The sequence below is a fragment of the Anguilla anguilla genome, chromosome 2 (genome assembly GCF_013347855.1).
Source record: "Anguilla anguilla isolate fAngAng1 chromosome 2, fAngAng1.pri, whole genome shotgun sequence".
Lineage (NCBI taxonomy): Eukaryota > Metazoa > Chordata > Actinopteri > Anguilliformes > Anguillidae > Anguilla > Anguilla anguilla.
The window spans coordinates 39,264,333-39,277,867 of record NC_049202.1 but is presented as its reverse complement, the minus strand read 5'-3'; the positions used below and the strand labels follow the sequence as shown (position 1 = coordinate 39,277,867).

The window sequence follows — 13,535 nt, the reverse complement described above, 5'->3', positions numbered from 1 at the left end:
CGCATGTGCTCCTTGTTAAAAATGTTAGCGTAGCGATGACCTTTCACACGCACAGTTTAAAAAAGCCAGAAGAAATCAGATGAGGCTGGGATTATGCTGGAAGCGGAGCACACTCTTAACAAAGGCAGTGCAGAGCCTGCTTCCTTTTGGCACACAGCTGCTGTACGAGTGCACGCGGAGAGCATGTGTGAGGTGTGCTGGCGTCAAGTGTAATTTCTCCTCACCTGGCGTGCTGATTTCACAGAAATACACTGTGGAAATACACTGTCGGTGGTCGTGTTTCCATCATTTCACCGCAGAAACGTAGTCCTTGACCACGTATTTGATGATTGTCACGTCTTTATTGTTGTTGATGTTTATTAACAGAGTCGATTATTAACGATTGATGATAAATGTCCGGTCTGCTTTTGAAATATCCCTTTCTAAATTAACATTGGGTGTGTCACTGAATTATCACCAAAAGAAATTAAATGGATGTGGGATAGTAAATATATATAGGCGGTTATTTCAACACGTTGCCTAAATAAAGGGTGTAGAAACGCATAGATCTTCTTGGCTTCATGAAAGATTAACCAATCACAAGTCACAACACAACCTAAAGAAAATCCAGTCTTTCAAGATGGTTGTCAAGATGGACCACCCAAGGTTTATTATTGAGGTGGAAAAGCACTGGGGGCTGTAGGGCCTTCAGCACACCTTTTACAAGGACACCCTAAAGGAAGAGAAGTCTTGGGATGAAGTTGCCATGGCTTTTGAGGTCTGTTTAAGTAATTTGTATAGCAGGGCACTCCACTTATTTTGTTCTCAGGGAAAGTCATGCTAAAACTAAATACCTATATTTGCCTATATTGACATTTGCTGTGTACTGTATGCATGTTATTATTCTTTATCACCGAGTGAACAGAGGTTGTTAGTTGTACAACCTGTTTCCAAAGGTCTGGAGACCTAGAGCAACAACATTCTTGGCCTGTGCACTGAAATATATCAGTAGTGTGGATAATCTACTTTGAAAGCATGATTTCATAACGAACAAGTTACTTCACCTAGGGGAAAAAAAACTACCACAGATAAGCTACCCTCAAGATAAATGGTTTTGTTCATTAAAGATGGAAAAAGTACTTAAAACAGTTTCAAAAAGGGTAGAAGCAAATGCAGCATTCACCATAATACAAATTAACACGGCTTAAAAAATTTAGCTAATTGGGATGTTAATGAAAATTTCATTAACAGTAATGTGCAAGGACTGTTAACCCTGTTTCTGAAGGCAGTTTCTGAGCAGGCCACAAGAATCCTCTTGTGGACCCTTCTGGTATAGCTACTTGCAAACTTCTGCTATGTGTACACTCCACTTCTGGTGTAATTCCAGACATTTACCTGCTCCAAATCAAAAGGTTGAGCAAAAATCTAGGTCACCTAATAGTTATATTTACACCGATTTTGATAATTAAGATAAACATATACATGAATTTCACATGACAACTTCTGCAATCCGTAGACTGTTGCCTTAATCAGATTAAAATGAAATGATTGGTGTGCATGTAAATGTACCCAGTGTTGAACCCCCCATGCCATTTGGACAATCCGAGACTGTTATGTGTAATCCCTAAAATTTGGCCGGACTTTCATTTTGCTTTCCCTAGAAGTTGGTCTGTTGAGAACGTACCAGCAACTGGCCTGGTTCCAGGGATTTTGTCATTAGCCTGCACAAAATGAGCCCTCTGGTATTTGATCTTTGACCGCTCCGAATGCTTTTAATTTTTTATTGCGATTTTTCCGGTCGGAGCTTTGTGATTTTCTCCATCTTCCACGTCCGTGTGGGATATACCCCTCCTTTGTCCTCGTTTGCCATGCTGTTTGTTTTGCACTCAGCGAGTGTGACACGGTTTTTCTCGAAGGGGAAGCCGAGGCATCTGAAAGCTGGCTTTGTTCTGCATTCGATTCATCTCCGCGGTTGGTCAGAAGAAGCGCTCGGGATAAAATCCCCTGGCCTCCCGGGGGATACTCTGCCCTAATGGCTGAAAATTGAGCAGGCTCGTAAGGAATGCTCCGCGCTTTTAGCGAGACGCGAAGGCGAAGGCGGAGCCGTGCCTGCCAGACCCGCCTCCTCCATTGGCCCTCTCTCTCTCTCTCCCGCCGCTTGCCCTGAGGTGCCGCCTGAGGACGGCAGGGCTGCAGGACGGTCCCAGGCAATTGGCGTGTGGCTGCGTTGCTTTTGTACCTCAGCCCTGAGGCCGGGTACAAGGATCGCCATTCCCTGTGGAAGTTCTCTGTGCAGAGTGCTCTGCTTTAAGCACTGAGAGTCTCTGCTTGGCTTTATATGTGCTGGGCTATCAACTGCTCAATTGAATATTGAAGTATTAATGGTGCTAATGTGTCTCCGCTGACCCTTTTCTGTGGTTTCGGGGGTTAACCGACGGTGATGCCAGTTGCTCAGATAAGTAATCAGTCGAGCATCTGTCAAAAAACTTGCCCTCATGGGGGTGGGGGTGGGGTGATGTGGCTAGCCTCAAAAACCAAGGGCCCGAGCCAGTAACAAGTGCCCTGCATTATTTAAATGCCTTCTCAAGTTTCAGGTTTACTTGTCTTTTATCTCAGTGGGGACTTCAACTTTCTTTTCCCTGTTGCTGATTAGTCCTGACACCACCTTTTCCATTTTCCTGTCATTTTTTCCCCCTGCAACAAATTAGCATGTGCAAATTAAAATATTGCACCCAAAACAGTCACACAAGTCCCCCCCACCCCCATCCCCACCCCCACCACCAGCAGCCGATGATTGTCAGGTTCAGAATTTATTAAGGTGGCAATAGCAGTTTTATTTTCTCCGTCAGTCACCTGCGGGTAGTAGGTTGATGGTGGGTGGCACTGCGTCAGGATGTTGAGAGTCTTGGAAAAGGTTAGCTCAAACATCTTCCAGTCTCATCGGTCCCCTAGCCCCTCTCCCGGCCCTGGCTGTGATTTAATAACCTCCGCCAGCTCTCGGGCGGCCCCTTCGGACCCGGATGTGTTACCCGCCCGAGTGGCGCGGTCCGGCTATGGAGGCGATCTCTGGCATCGCTCGGGGGGGACCGCAAGGCTTGGGGCTGCAGCGCTATGCTACTCTTCCATTATAAATAGGTACGCCGGAGCAGCTCTCTCCCCAACCCCCCTTATTCTTTTGTTTTTATCCCACCGCATCACCTCAGGACGGCTTTCAAGGCCGAATGAGGAGCTGCCGTTCAGTTGAGGAGCCTATGGCAAGAGCAGGGGTGGGGGAGGGCGCTTGGGAACCGTCCTGGAGCCGATGCGGACGTACGCCGCGGGAAGGAGCCGGCCCACACGGAGCCCAGTCTGGCGCCCCCGGAGGACCGATGCGTCGCCGTGGGCGGGCGGGGCTTTCTCGTCCCGCTCGTGCCAGGAGTGTGCGCCGCGGGAGCCGAGTGGAGCGACAGGGGCGAAATGCCATTAAAGGGCTGTTCTCTCCCCGTCTACGGAGCGCTGAGAAGGAGCCCTTTAGGGACACGAGGCTGAGTCGCGGGGGGCCTCTCTCTGGGGGCGGTTAGGGGGGAAGGTGGGCCTCAGCCCGGGTGCGTATTAGTGGGTAATAACACTCGCCGGGGCTGAGGAGCGAGGCCTACCAGGAGTCAAGTGCTCTCTGGCAGTAGATGTGTATAATTATGTCCAGAGACGCGGTGTGGAGGCTTTCTAATCACGCTCCACCTGCGAGCAGGTTGGGCGCACGGCAACCTTCTCTCCTCAGCACAGGGGAAGGGAGGTGGAGAGCAGAGAGCCAGTGATGTCATTGATGACCTCACTACTGCCTACCCTAGCTGCATGTGTGGAGAGAGAACTGATTTAATTGTTAATGGCGTGTGCATGTGTGGGTTTGTGTTGTGAATGTGTATGCTGTACAGACCAAAAGTATTAGGCCCCCTGTGTTTTTTTTTTTTCAAGAAAACCTTTAGAGAAGAATTATGCACATTTATTGAATAACAAACCAAAGTATAACATTTTTTCCCTGATTTCTACCAATAATAACACAAAACGATGAGGTCTACTTGAAAAATAATCTTAGACATGACTCCTTGAAATAGCCTCCTTTGGCTTTAATTACAGTTAAACAAATTATTGGAAGATCCAATCATTTTGCAAAGTGGGGGGTGGAGGGGTGGGAGGGAGGTTGCTGGCTAATTAAATTGAGTAAAATCTTATCTACCTTCATTTTTTAAAACCACAGGTAGCCTAATGCATGTAGCCTATAATGTAAGAAAAATAGGCACCCAAGTTGCAAGAAATATGCCGCAGAAGGAGTTGAGCTTAGATAGTATTTCCAGGTGCAGTGTTCATTACACTTAAAAAGGCCCCGCTGATGGGCAGTAATGTTAATAGGAGAAGACCAGGAAGAAGAAGGATGACATCAGAGGCAGAATATAAATATCTTGTGGTGTCCAGCTAAAGAAACTGTTCACATACACATCCTTTTAGACCAGCAGTTTGTAGTTGCCGTTTCACTATAGTCAGGGGGACTGGTTTCTCTCTAGTCGCATTGAGTTCTTCCTATAGTTGTGGTGCAGTTTTATGGCGGTTTCTCTTGCTAGACAACACAAGATATTTGTCTTCTGCCTCTTCATCTTCTGTAAACATCGCTTCCCATCGACTGGAACTTTCTGAGTGTGCACTGAACGCTCCACCTGAAAATCTCCAGCTTCTTTGCAATTTCTAACTCAGAATGACCTTCTTGCCACGATGTTTACTTGGCCCTGCACATCTAAGCCTAACGCTGCCGCCTTTGCTTTATTTTGTGCAACTTTAGTACCTATTTTGCACTACAGGCTAAAGGTATTAGGCTACATGGGGTAAAAAATCTTGAGGTAGATAAGATTTCACTCAATTTAATTACCTGTCCAGCTCCCTCCCACCCATCCAGCTCCCGCTTTGCAAAATTATCGGATAGATTTACAATAATGAATCTAATTGTAATTAAACGAAAGTTGTGTCTAAGATTATTTTTAAGTAAGTCTTATTTTTGTGTTATTGTAGGTGTAAATTGGGGGAAAAAAATTGTATTGTTGTTCAATAAATGTGCATATATTAACTGAATTCTTCTCTACCTGAAGTCATTTTAAAAAAAATTACAGCTGGCATTACACTTTTGGCCTGTTCTGTGTGTGCGCGTCGCCTCTGACACTAACGGATGCTCTTTCCCTGTCCTTTCAGTCACGCGGCGGAGGTGATGGAGACCTCGGGGTGGAAGTCCATGGTAGCCTCTCACCCGCACCTGGTGGCCGAGGCCTACCGCTCCCTGGCCTCCGCGCAGTGTCCCTTCCTGGGGCCGCCCCGCAAGCGGCTGAAACAGTCCTAGTGAGCAGTGCCCCCCCCCACCACCCCACCCCCCCTCGTAGCTAAGCTCTCAGCTGCTCCCTCCCCAACCTCCTCCACCTCCAGACACTCTGATGAGTCCACTGTTAAACATCTACCCCACCCCCCTAACCCCCCCCCCCCCCCCCCCCCCCGCCGCCAACCCCCCCGCCCCCCTCGAAACCCCCCTCAGCCAATACTGCTGTATCTGTATCTCAGAAAGCTTGATGGGAGAACGAAGAGGGATGAGACGGGTGACCCGTGAGGCAGGCGGCTGCCGTGCGGCTCGCCCCGTCTGTGAGCCAGAGGCCGCACGCTGTGACCTCGCCACCAGGAGTGAGGCAGCCCAGCAGGCCGATGGGGGAAAAAAAACTCGCCGGACTTTCTCCGCGGGGGAAAGGACTAATAGCGTTATATTAAATCCGCATCCATTAAATGGGAATGGAAGAGAGAGAGAAAAAAATGAAATGTCCAGGCACAGTTCGTAATCTTTATCCCATCATCCCCCTCTCCTGTCTGCGTAGTGACATCGGAGAATGCGTTGTGAAAGTCTGCGGGGAACATTTGAAGATCAAAAAAAGCAAGGTGAAGGAACAGATAAGCCCGTTGACACCAAGATGCCATCGGCCATTCCAGAGGCTTCTGCAAAAACTGCAAATACACAAGAAACAAAAATGGAGGGATATTTAAAAACAAAACAAAAAAAAAAAACGGCAACGGATAACTTTGCACTACTGTAGATGTCTGTCTGCTCCTGGTCTCAGTTGTACATGCCCACAATGACTTTATATTGAGAATTTGAAGAGGAAGATATGGGAGTTGACTGGACATTCCAGCCAGTAGCTGAGCACTGAGGAGACTCAAGAAGAAAAACATGGACTCTGCTTGGCTTGCTGTTAAAAAATGCAACTGAGAGAAGATATATAGGAATATAATTACGCAAGCATACAGTTGGAACAATGTAAATTAATTTTTGTGACATTTGTATTTGAATTTTTCTTTCCTCTTAGTAGCACTTGTGTATTAAAATCCTCGGTTTCTGTACAAAAAGAGAAAAGTAACCAAAAGTCAAGTTGCTCAGATAATAAACTAAAAATTGCCAATAACAATTCCAAGGTCCAATCAGGCATGCGGATCTTCCTTTTGACCTTTTTTAATTTCAGAAAAAGGCTGTTATACTATAGATGTTTTTTCTTAACAGTTTGTACAAACCTCAATGTTTTGAACATATTTAAGGAAACTTTTTCATCCACAAAATTGAAAAACTAACGACAGTTTTTGGTTTGGGGTAAAAAAAAAAAACAATTGAATGAACACGTTTTAATGTTCAAAATATCCAGATTATTTCTTTAAGAAAAATGCAAAAACCAACAAAAAATGAAACACCGTCAACTGTTTATACTCAAATGCAATCACCTTCAATATTCCATGTGAAAAAGAATCCCTTTCTTTCCTTTCCTTTATAATAGGTGGTGTTCATAAGTGACACTTAAATAGTTGTAACAATGTTTTGTTCCTAAAGGAATAAATTGCAACTATTTTGTATTGTATTTTGTCCGAGTCCTCTGTGAATTTAAATGGATCTACAACAACAAGGGTCAACTTTGAGTGTACTAAATTTTTTTGTGCAAACTTAAGTGTTTACAGGAAATGAATTTCTTGTCTCATGCATGCTAAAAAAAGGTCAGATCCTGAGATGACTACTGGATGTAGTTTTTATCCACGTGAGATTATTTCCATTACATGCTCAAATCTTAGTTGAAAAGTTTGTTAGTGGTTCTTTTAAAGATACATTTTACAGCAGGAAGATTTTGGAGTCATTTATTGGCAGTCAGTTTGTCAGATTTATAATTTGGAAAACCAGATATCTCAGCCGAGCTGCCAACACCTAAATGTCAGTTCAATTGGAGCTCTTATGTGTCTTTTTTAATCATACCGGGCGCATATTTCTCATTTTGCAGCAAGAACTCTCCTTTGAGATTCCGTTCAGTGATTTATAAACGATGGACGTGTTACACCAGTACTTAACTGAAAATACTGTAATTCATGCCAGGGAATGTGTGCGCCCCATTCAGGTCAATGAAAACTCAATTCTCTGAGGGTACTGTTTTGCTCGGAGCTTTTAATTTGCAACTTTAGGTATTTAGCAGATGCCTTTATTCAGATAAACGTACACTGATAACGTTCTTTACATACAGTCCGTTTATACTGCTGGATATTACTGAAGCAATCGAGTTCGTTACCTTTCTCAAGGATATGACGACAGTGCCCCACCTGAGAACCAAACCTACGGTACAACCTCAGGAGTTACAAGCCCAGCTCCCTAACCATTATGCTACGCCGCTGATGATTGTTGTGCTGGGATAGACCAGCCAGAAATGTCCTCAAGAACTCCCACGTGGTGGGAAAAGAGAGTAAATTACTGTTTACACGACAGACCGATGCAGTTTCCTTTTTTGTAATGGATGTGACTCCTGCTCGTGGATGAAAGGCAGAATGTTAAGGCAAGTAGTTGCTTTGTAATTTACTCCCATCTCATAGTACGTACTGTATATCCTTGTTTGGAGTTTCGGTGTGCTAATCGTTATTAATATTTAATGAAACCACAAATATATTTGTAACAAGACCCCATGTTTAATACTTTGTTATACAATTACTGGACTACTTTTGTGTCACCGTATTCTTTTATTACACATCTTGGCGGTTGTCTTTCTCATTTTCTGTTGAGAGAATTGAGTTGTAAACAAATGAATGAAATCAGGCTAAAAGGAATTCCCTAACAGCTATGTACTGCCTATGAATAAACTAAAATGCTACGATTCCTGTGTACGCTTTGCATGCCATACTAGTTTGAGCCGTTTTGGCTAATAGAATTGGGCAGGATTCCATGAGAGCTTGAATTGTAAATTTGGTGAAATGCTGAAATGAATGCAGTAGCTTAAATATCTCTTAATGTCTTGGGTAGCGGGCCATTTTTTGCATTCTTCTGAAGGTAATTTCAGCATAAATGTTAAAAGGCACCTCATCTGTGGTAATAATTTGAGTGCGATTACTTGAACTTCAAGTGGTCTGACTGTGTTTTGCCATAATATTTATATGTGGCTCTGTGGTGCATTTTGATCTGTTATTTTACGGGACTGGTTTAATAATTGATTGAAGTTTTTCCGCGCACATGTTCTCTTATGATACTTTTAACCGCGTATTGTCAGCTGGAAGTAAAATTTGTAAGATTCGTAAGATGTAAATAATTTTTGCTGGGTGGCAGCAAAACAGGTCTAGAGGCCCGGGTGGGAGACCGTTGGATTTTTGTGCTTATGTACTGTACCTGCAGTGTCGATCATTGGAGGTCATTTCACAGCCCAGTCGGTTCCTGAGTTGTTGTAAAATAAGGTAGCGAGACTCGATGATAAGCTATGAATGGCAGTGCTGTTGGAATGCATCCCCTGTCTGAGGGGTCCGGTCACCTCTCACTATGGGAACGATGAGTGGCAGCTCGTAGGAGAGGCAGATGGGCTCTCAGCCCCAGCCATCAGTGTGAGCGCTGAGGGAGAGGAGGCGGGGGCAGCGGTAAGGGGTGGGGGGTCAGGGAGTGGAAGCCATATCAATTCGGTAACCCTTCACTTGAACTCCGTTATCGCATTATGCGGCTGTTCATTAAACCGCCGTGGTGTTTTACAATTAATGACTTTCTGTTCGTGAAATGCTCGTGACAGCTTAGCACCAAGTCTGCGATTTGGTCATGGAAATCCGGTATTCTCTAAAATCTTGGAAAGTCATTACAAGCCACTGAATCTAAACCGGTCTCTTATAATGAAAACTGAAGTATTAATTACTTAAACACAGCATTGGAAAAATCTTTGAGATTATATAATAAGAATTATATTAACTTACCTTCCACCCTAAAAATTCCAGCGCTAAAATTGTAGCCCCAAGAGCATGCATTGCGCTTAAACCCGTGAAGATAAGCCCATTTCGCCTCCATATCCTTGAATCTTTGACCAGTATTTTGTCTTTGTAAATGTCCATTTGAATTTACAGCGAGCATGCAGAACAGAATATATGGATTGAAGGAAATCTCATTTATGTTACTTATTTTAATAGTTTTTTTTTTCCTCCATGGGCATTTGAGAAGAAAAATTACTTCTGTGATGTATGCCTCTTACTTAGGGGTGAAAAAAAATGTGTGCGCATGCAAGTGTAAAGCATTGGCAGTGTGGCTATGGATGGCTGAATGAGGGGAGTGTGGAGCTCAGCGTCTGCTCCAGGAGCTGTGTGCTTTTGCATGCTGATCGAGCCGCCCCGCTCCCTGCCACATCACTCACCCTCTTTATCGGGGATGGTGGCACGGCAGGTCAATGCTGTAAACTCTCTGACAAGCACTGTGTCAGCCCACTGAGCTTAAGAGGAGGAACTGCTTGGTGAAGATTGATGCCTGCTCTCTCTTTTCCAGGAAAGGGGGGGGGGAATGGATGGGCGTTGTGCATGGTAGGAAGAGGGCCATCGAGAATTTGTTTTGATCTTCTCGAAAACATGAAAAACCTCCCAGTCTTGCCGGCTGTGCTAGTGGAGAAGATAGATTCCCGAGGGAAACGCACGCACACACAGTATTTTTGTAAAATCGTACAAACTTGAATTGACATCACATATCACCATTGTTTTTGATTAGTCAGTAAAAAATAAGATTCAGTTTGGCCATGTATCTTTATCAAGGTATGGCACTGTGCAAAAAAAACAAAAAAAAAAACACATTTTTAGTGTGCACTGGGCAACTGTGATATAGGAATCTACTTGACCAAAATAAATTTATACTTGTCCAGATATAGTTTTTATATAGCAGTATAGGGTCTCCTGTGAAGTGCTGAAAAAAAACGAAGCCTTTGTAATAACATTTAACTTACTTATTATGTGGTATAATCAGATATTGTTTGATAATGTTCGAAATTATTATATTTAGCATCAGAGCAACATTCTTCATGCCCTCTTTAACAGGAACAATTCACATTGATGCAGCAGAGTTAGTGAACTAAAGTGTGACAAATGTTAATTAACTGGCATGAAAAATAAATGAAATGAAAAGCATTGATGTTGTCTGAACCGTTTCAGTCTAATACATATTATTTGTTTAGCTGCATTATTAAACAGTAATGAGATACCATGTGAACTAATGTGAAGTGTCATCGTATTAGGACTGTTGTCTGCAGTCGGTTGTCACTAAATACTTTACTTTGTTGATGACTCAGGTGGAGGATCTACTGTACCCCGATGCTATGATTGGTCAGTGGTCTCGGCAACCAATGGGACCCCTGCCTAATCGTGATTATTTTCACACACAAGAGCTCCTGTGCTAGCTTATTGGCACCACATGGAAATCTGACTGCTAAATCAGCCCTGAATTTTTATTTGCCCAATCAGGCAGGCGTTGTACAGTTTTACTTGTCCAACACCTGGTTTAACCATTATTGTCGTATTATTATGCCTTTTTAATCTTAAATGATAAAGTTTGTAAAGTAAGTTTTCTCTATTCCATGAGGTTCACCTATTGCTTTCATTATTTGTCACACATTGTATTATATGCCATTTTATCTTATTTCATGTTTAGACTCTTTTTATTTAAAAATAAGGAAATTAAATCAAAGCTAATATTCAAATATTGAAGAGTGAAGACATTCAGCCTTGTATGATTTGAGAAAATTAGATGAGAGTTGTGTTTTTAAAGTGGTGTGTCATAGAGAGATGGCGTGGGGGCAGATGACAGGGTTACAGAAAGTAATGATGAACTGAGGATAAAATAGCAGAATGCTTATAATGGCAGTAAGCAAGAATGCAGGTACTGAAGCGAATTAGAGCAGTATCAGAGTCAAAACTACAAACTGGCCAAGAGAGAAATATAAAGAAGAAAACTTTTCCCCATAAGTTCTCAAAATCATTAAATGAAATATCAATGAAATATCAGTATAACAGGCCAGTTTTAGGCAATATGAAAGTTACATTTTGTATTCAAGGAACATTCAATATAACACAGGCTTGCTTTCTATGTTGACCCCTTCTCAAGCACCCCCTTTTTAACACAAGCCCAAAAATGACATACCAGAAATAAATGGTTACTGTTCTTGAAAATTGCATAATCTTGGTCTCTTCTGAAAAGTAACCCTTGGGACTCTAAATATTACTGAAACAAAGTAACAGAAGCTCACAGTGGAAGTTTTTTCTCACCTACGATTTTATGCTTAGATGCTCACTGAGCTAAAATGGGACATTGAACCTGTCATCTGCTGTAGTGTCAAAGCTGTTTTTATTGTCCTCCTTAGGTGTATTCACTCAGATTAGTGATTTCTTCCAATGCCTCCAATGCTCTTTAGACATGGGCATAATAGCTTGACATTGTTCGGCTGTGTTCTGGTGTCAACTTAGATTGTCCATGTCAAGTTGTTGCTTGCACACGGTGGGTCCCATTGGCTATATTAGGGAACTGCTTGGCCAGTACTGATCAGAGAACCTTGAATGTAGGCTCATCTTGTTCCAGAGAGTCCATACAAACTGGAGATATTAACATTTCCCATGTCGACAGTACTCTCGATGTATATGCTATGAAGAAATGGACAAAATTTATAAATTTTCTGTAAAATTGCCAAGTAAACAATGGAAAGTACTATGAACTACGAATGTTTTTGGGACTGAAAACTGTTAAGTATTTTGTTCACTGGACCCTTTCCATGTTCCAAGGATACTGTCTTTACCATGGTTTGTATCGTCTGTGGATTTCCAACATGCATAGAAGGTGAAGACCCCAAAGCTGGTTTTGTGTCCACATGCTACTAAATATGGAACCACTGTTGCTATAAGTTTTGACACTTTCAGACAGTATATTGTGTGACCAGATTGCAAAAAATTTCCCTGCAAAAAAAAAAAGCAATAACTGCAAATAAACCTACTCTGGTCCAAATAATGCCAGTTAAGGGGTTAAACAATACGAAACAGAGACATAGGCTAAACCTTAGTCGGAGACATGGGCTAAACCTTAGTCAGAGACATAGGCTAAACCTTAAATGGACGAACTACATGGCAGCAGTGGCGATTAGAAACTCCATATTTGGCATTGTTGCAGTGAATCACGTACTAATAAAGCTAGAACACATAATTTGTTGTTTTCACTTGTAAAATGGTTGGAGGAGCAATACATGTCTGAGTTGAGCGATTTCAGGAGGCCAGCATCATGGCCATGAAAAGGCTTGAGCACAGTTGAGTTTGAAAAGCCTAAGGTTTAGTCTATGTCTCTGACTAAGGTTTAGCCCATGTCTCTGACTAACGTTTAGCCTACGTCTCTAAGGTTTAGCCTATATCTTTGACTAAGGTTTTACCAATGTCTCTGATTAACAAACACCCCCAGCCCAGTTTCATCTGCAACTCAAAGCTCTCAATCTCCAGAAAAAAAAAAACAGACTTTATTGTATGACTAAATCACAATAAAAACAGGAACGAAAATAAATGCAATAAATGCACGCTATTAGTAGTTAATGTCACTTGCTGATGTCTATTCAGCATATTCATTTGGAGTCAAAGGGCATATTAGAGGTTTGATTTTATTTGCATTAAAAATAAGTATGGTAGTACACTGTAAGCTAACCACTTATGTGCCAACAATTGTTTTCTTGGGACAGTAAAAAAAAATAATTTTGAAGTAATTTTTCTCAATTTAATTCTTTTTTAGTTATATCCTTAATGTCTTTTTAGGGCAGCACATACAATGGCTGATTTTCCTTTCTCCAAGTTTTAACAAGGTAGGTCACTGAATATTTTAAGTGGTAGGAATATCATTTTAAATTGTGAGGAACATTGAAATAGATGCTAATGCGCATTTGGAGGTCACACAATTATGTGTTTCTGACCACTTTCAGTTTTGCATGTCTGAGGTAAAATCTCATTTTGATTAAAAAGTCTATCGCAAGCCGAAATAGCAATGACCTTTTCTGATTATATCAATCTTATATTTAGGCCTATTCAAGTTTATCATGTTTTTAGAGAATAAAAATGGTCTGTTTATAAGAGGTAAAAAAAAAAAAATCTGATCTGTTCTATGATCCTTTGATTTGAGGCGATAGTTCATTGTATGGAACTGGACAGCTGCTTTAAATTAAACGTCTCCTAAATTTTGGTGCATCTTGACAGTCCCATTAGCCATGTAGCCTCTTGCACGTGACTTC

General features: G+C 42.2%; 1 protein-coding gene across 5 annotated transcripts in view; it reads left to right on the top strand.

The window, feature by feature from the left end:
* spop (speckle type BTB/POZ protein) overlaps window positions 1-5,458 on the top strand; it is a 101,410-nt gene extending 95,952 nt beyond the window's left edge. For all 5 annotated transcript variants that reach the window (XM_035404773.1, XM_035404774.1, XM_035404775.1 and 2 more), the window contains one exon: window positions 5,194-5,458. In XM_035404773.1, the coding sequence (XP_035260664.1) occupies window positions 5,194-5,338 (145 nt within the window). In that variant the 3' untranslated portion in view covers window positions 5,339-5,458. The remainder of the gene's footprint in view (window positions 1-5,193) is intronic.
* The last annotated feature ends 8,077 nt before the right edge of the window (window positions 5,459-13,535 follow it).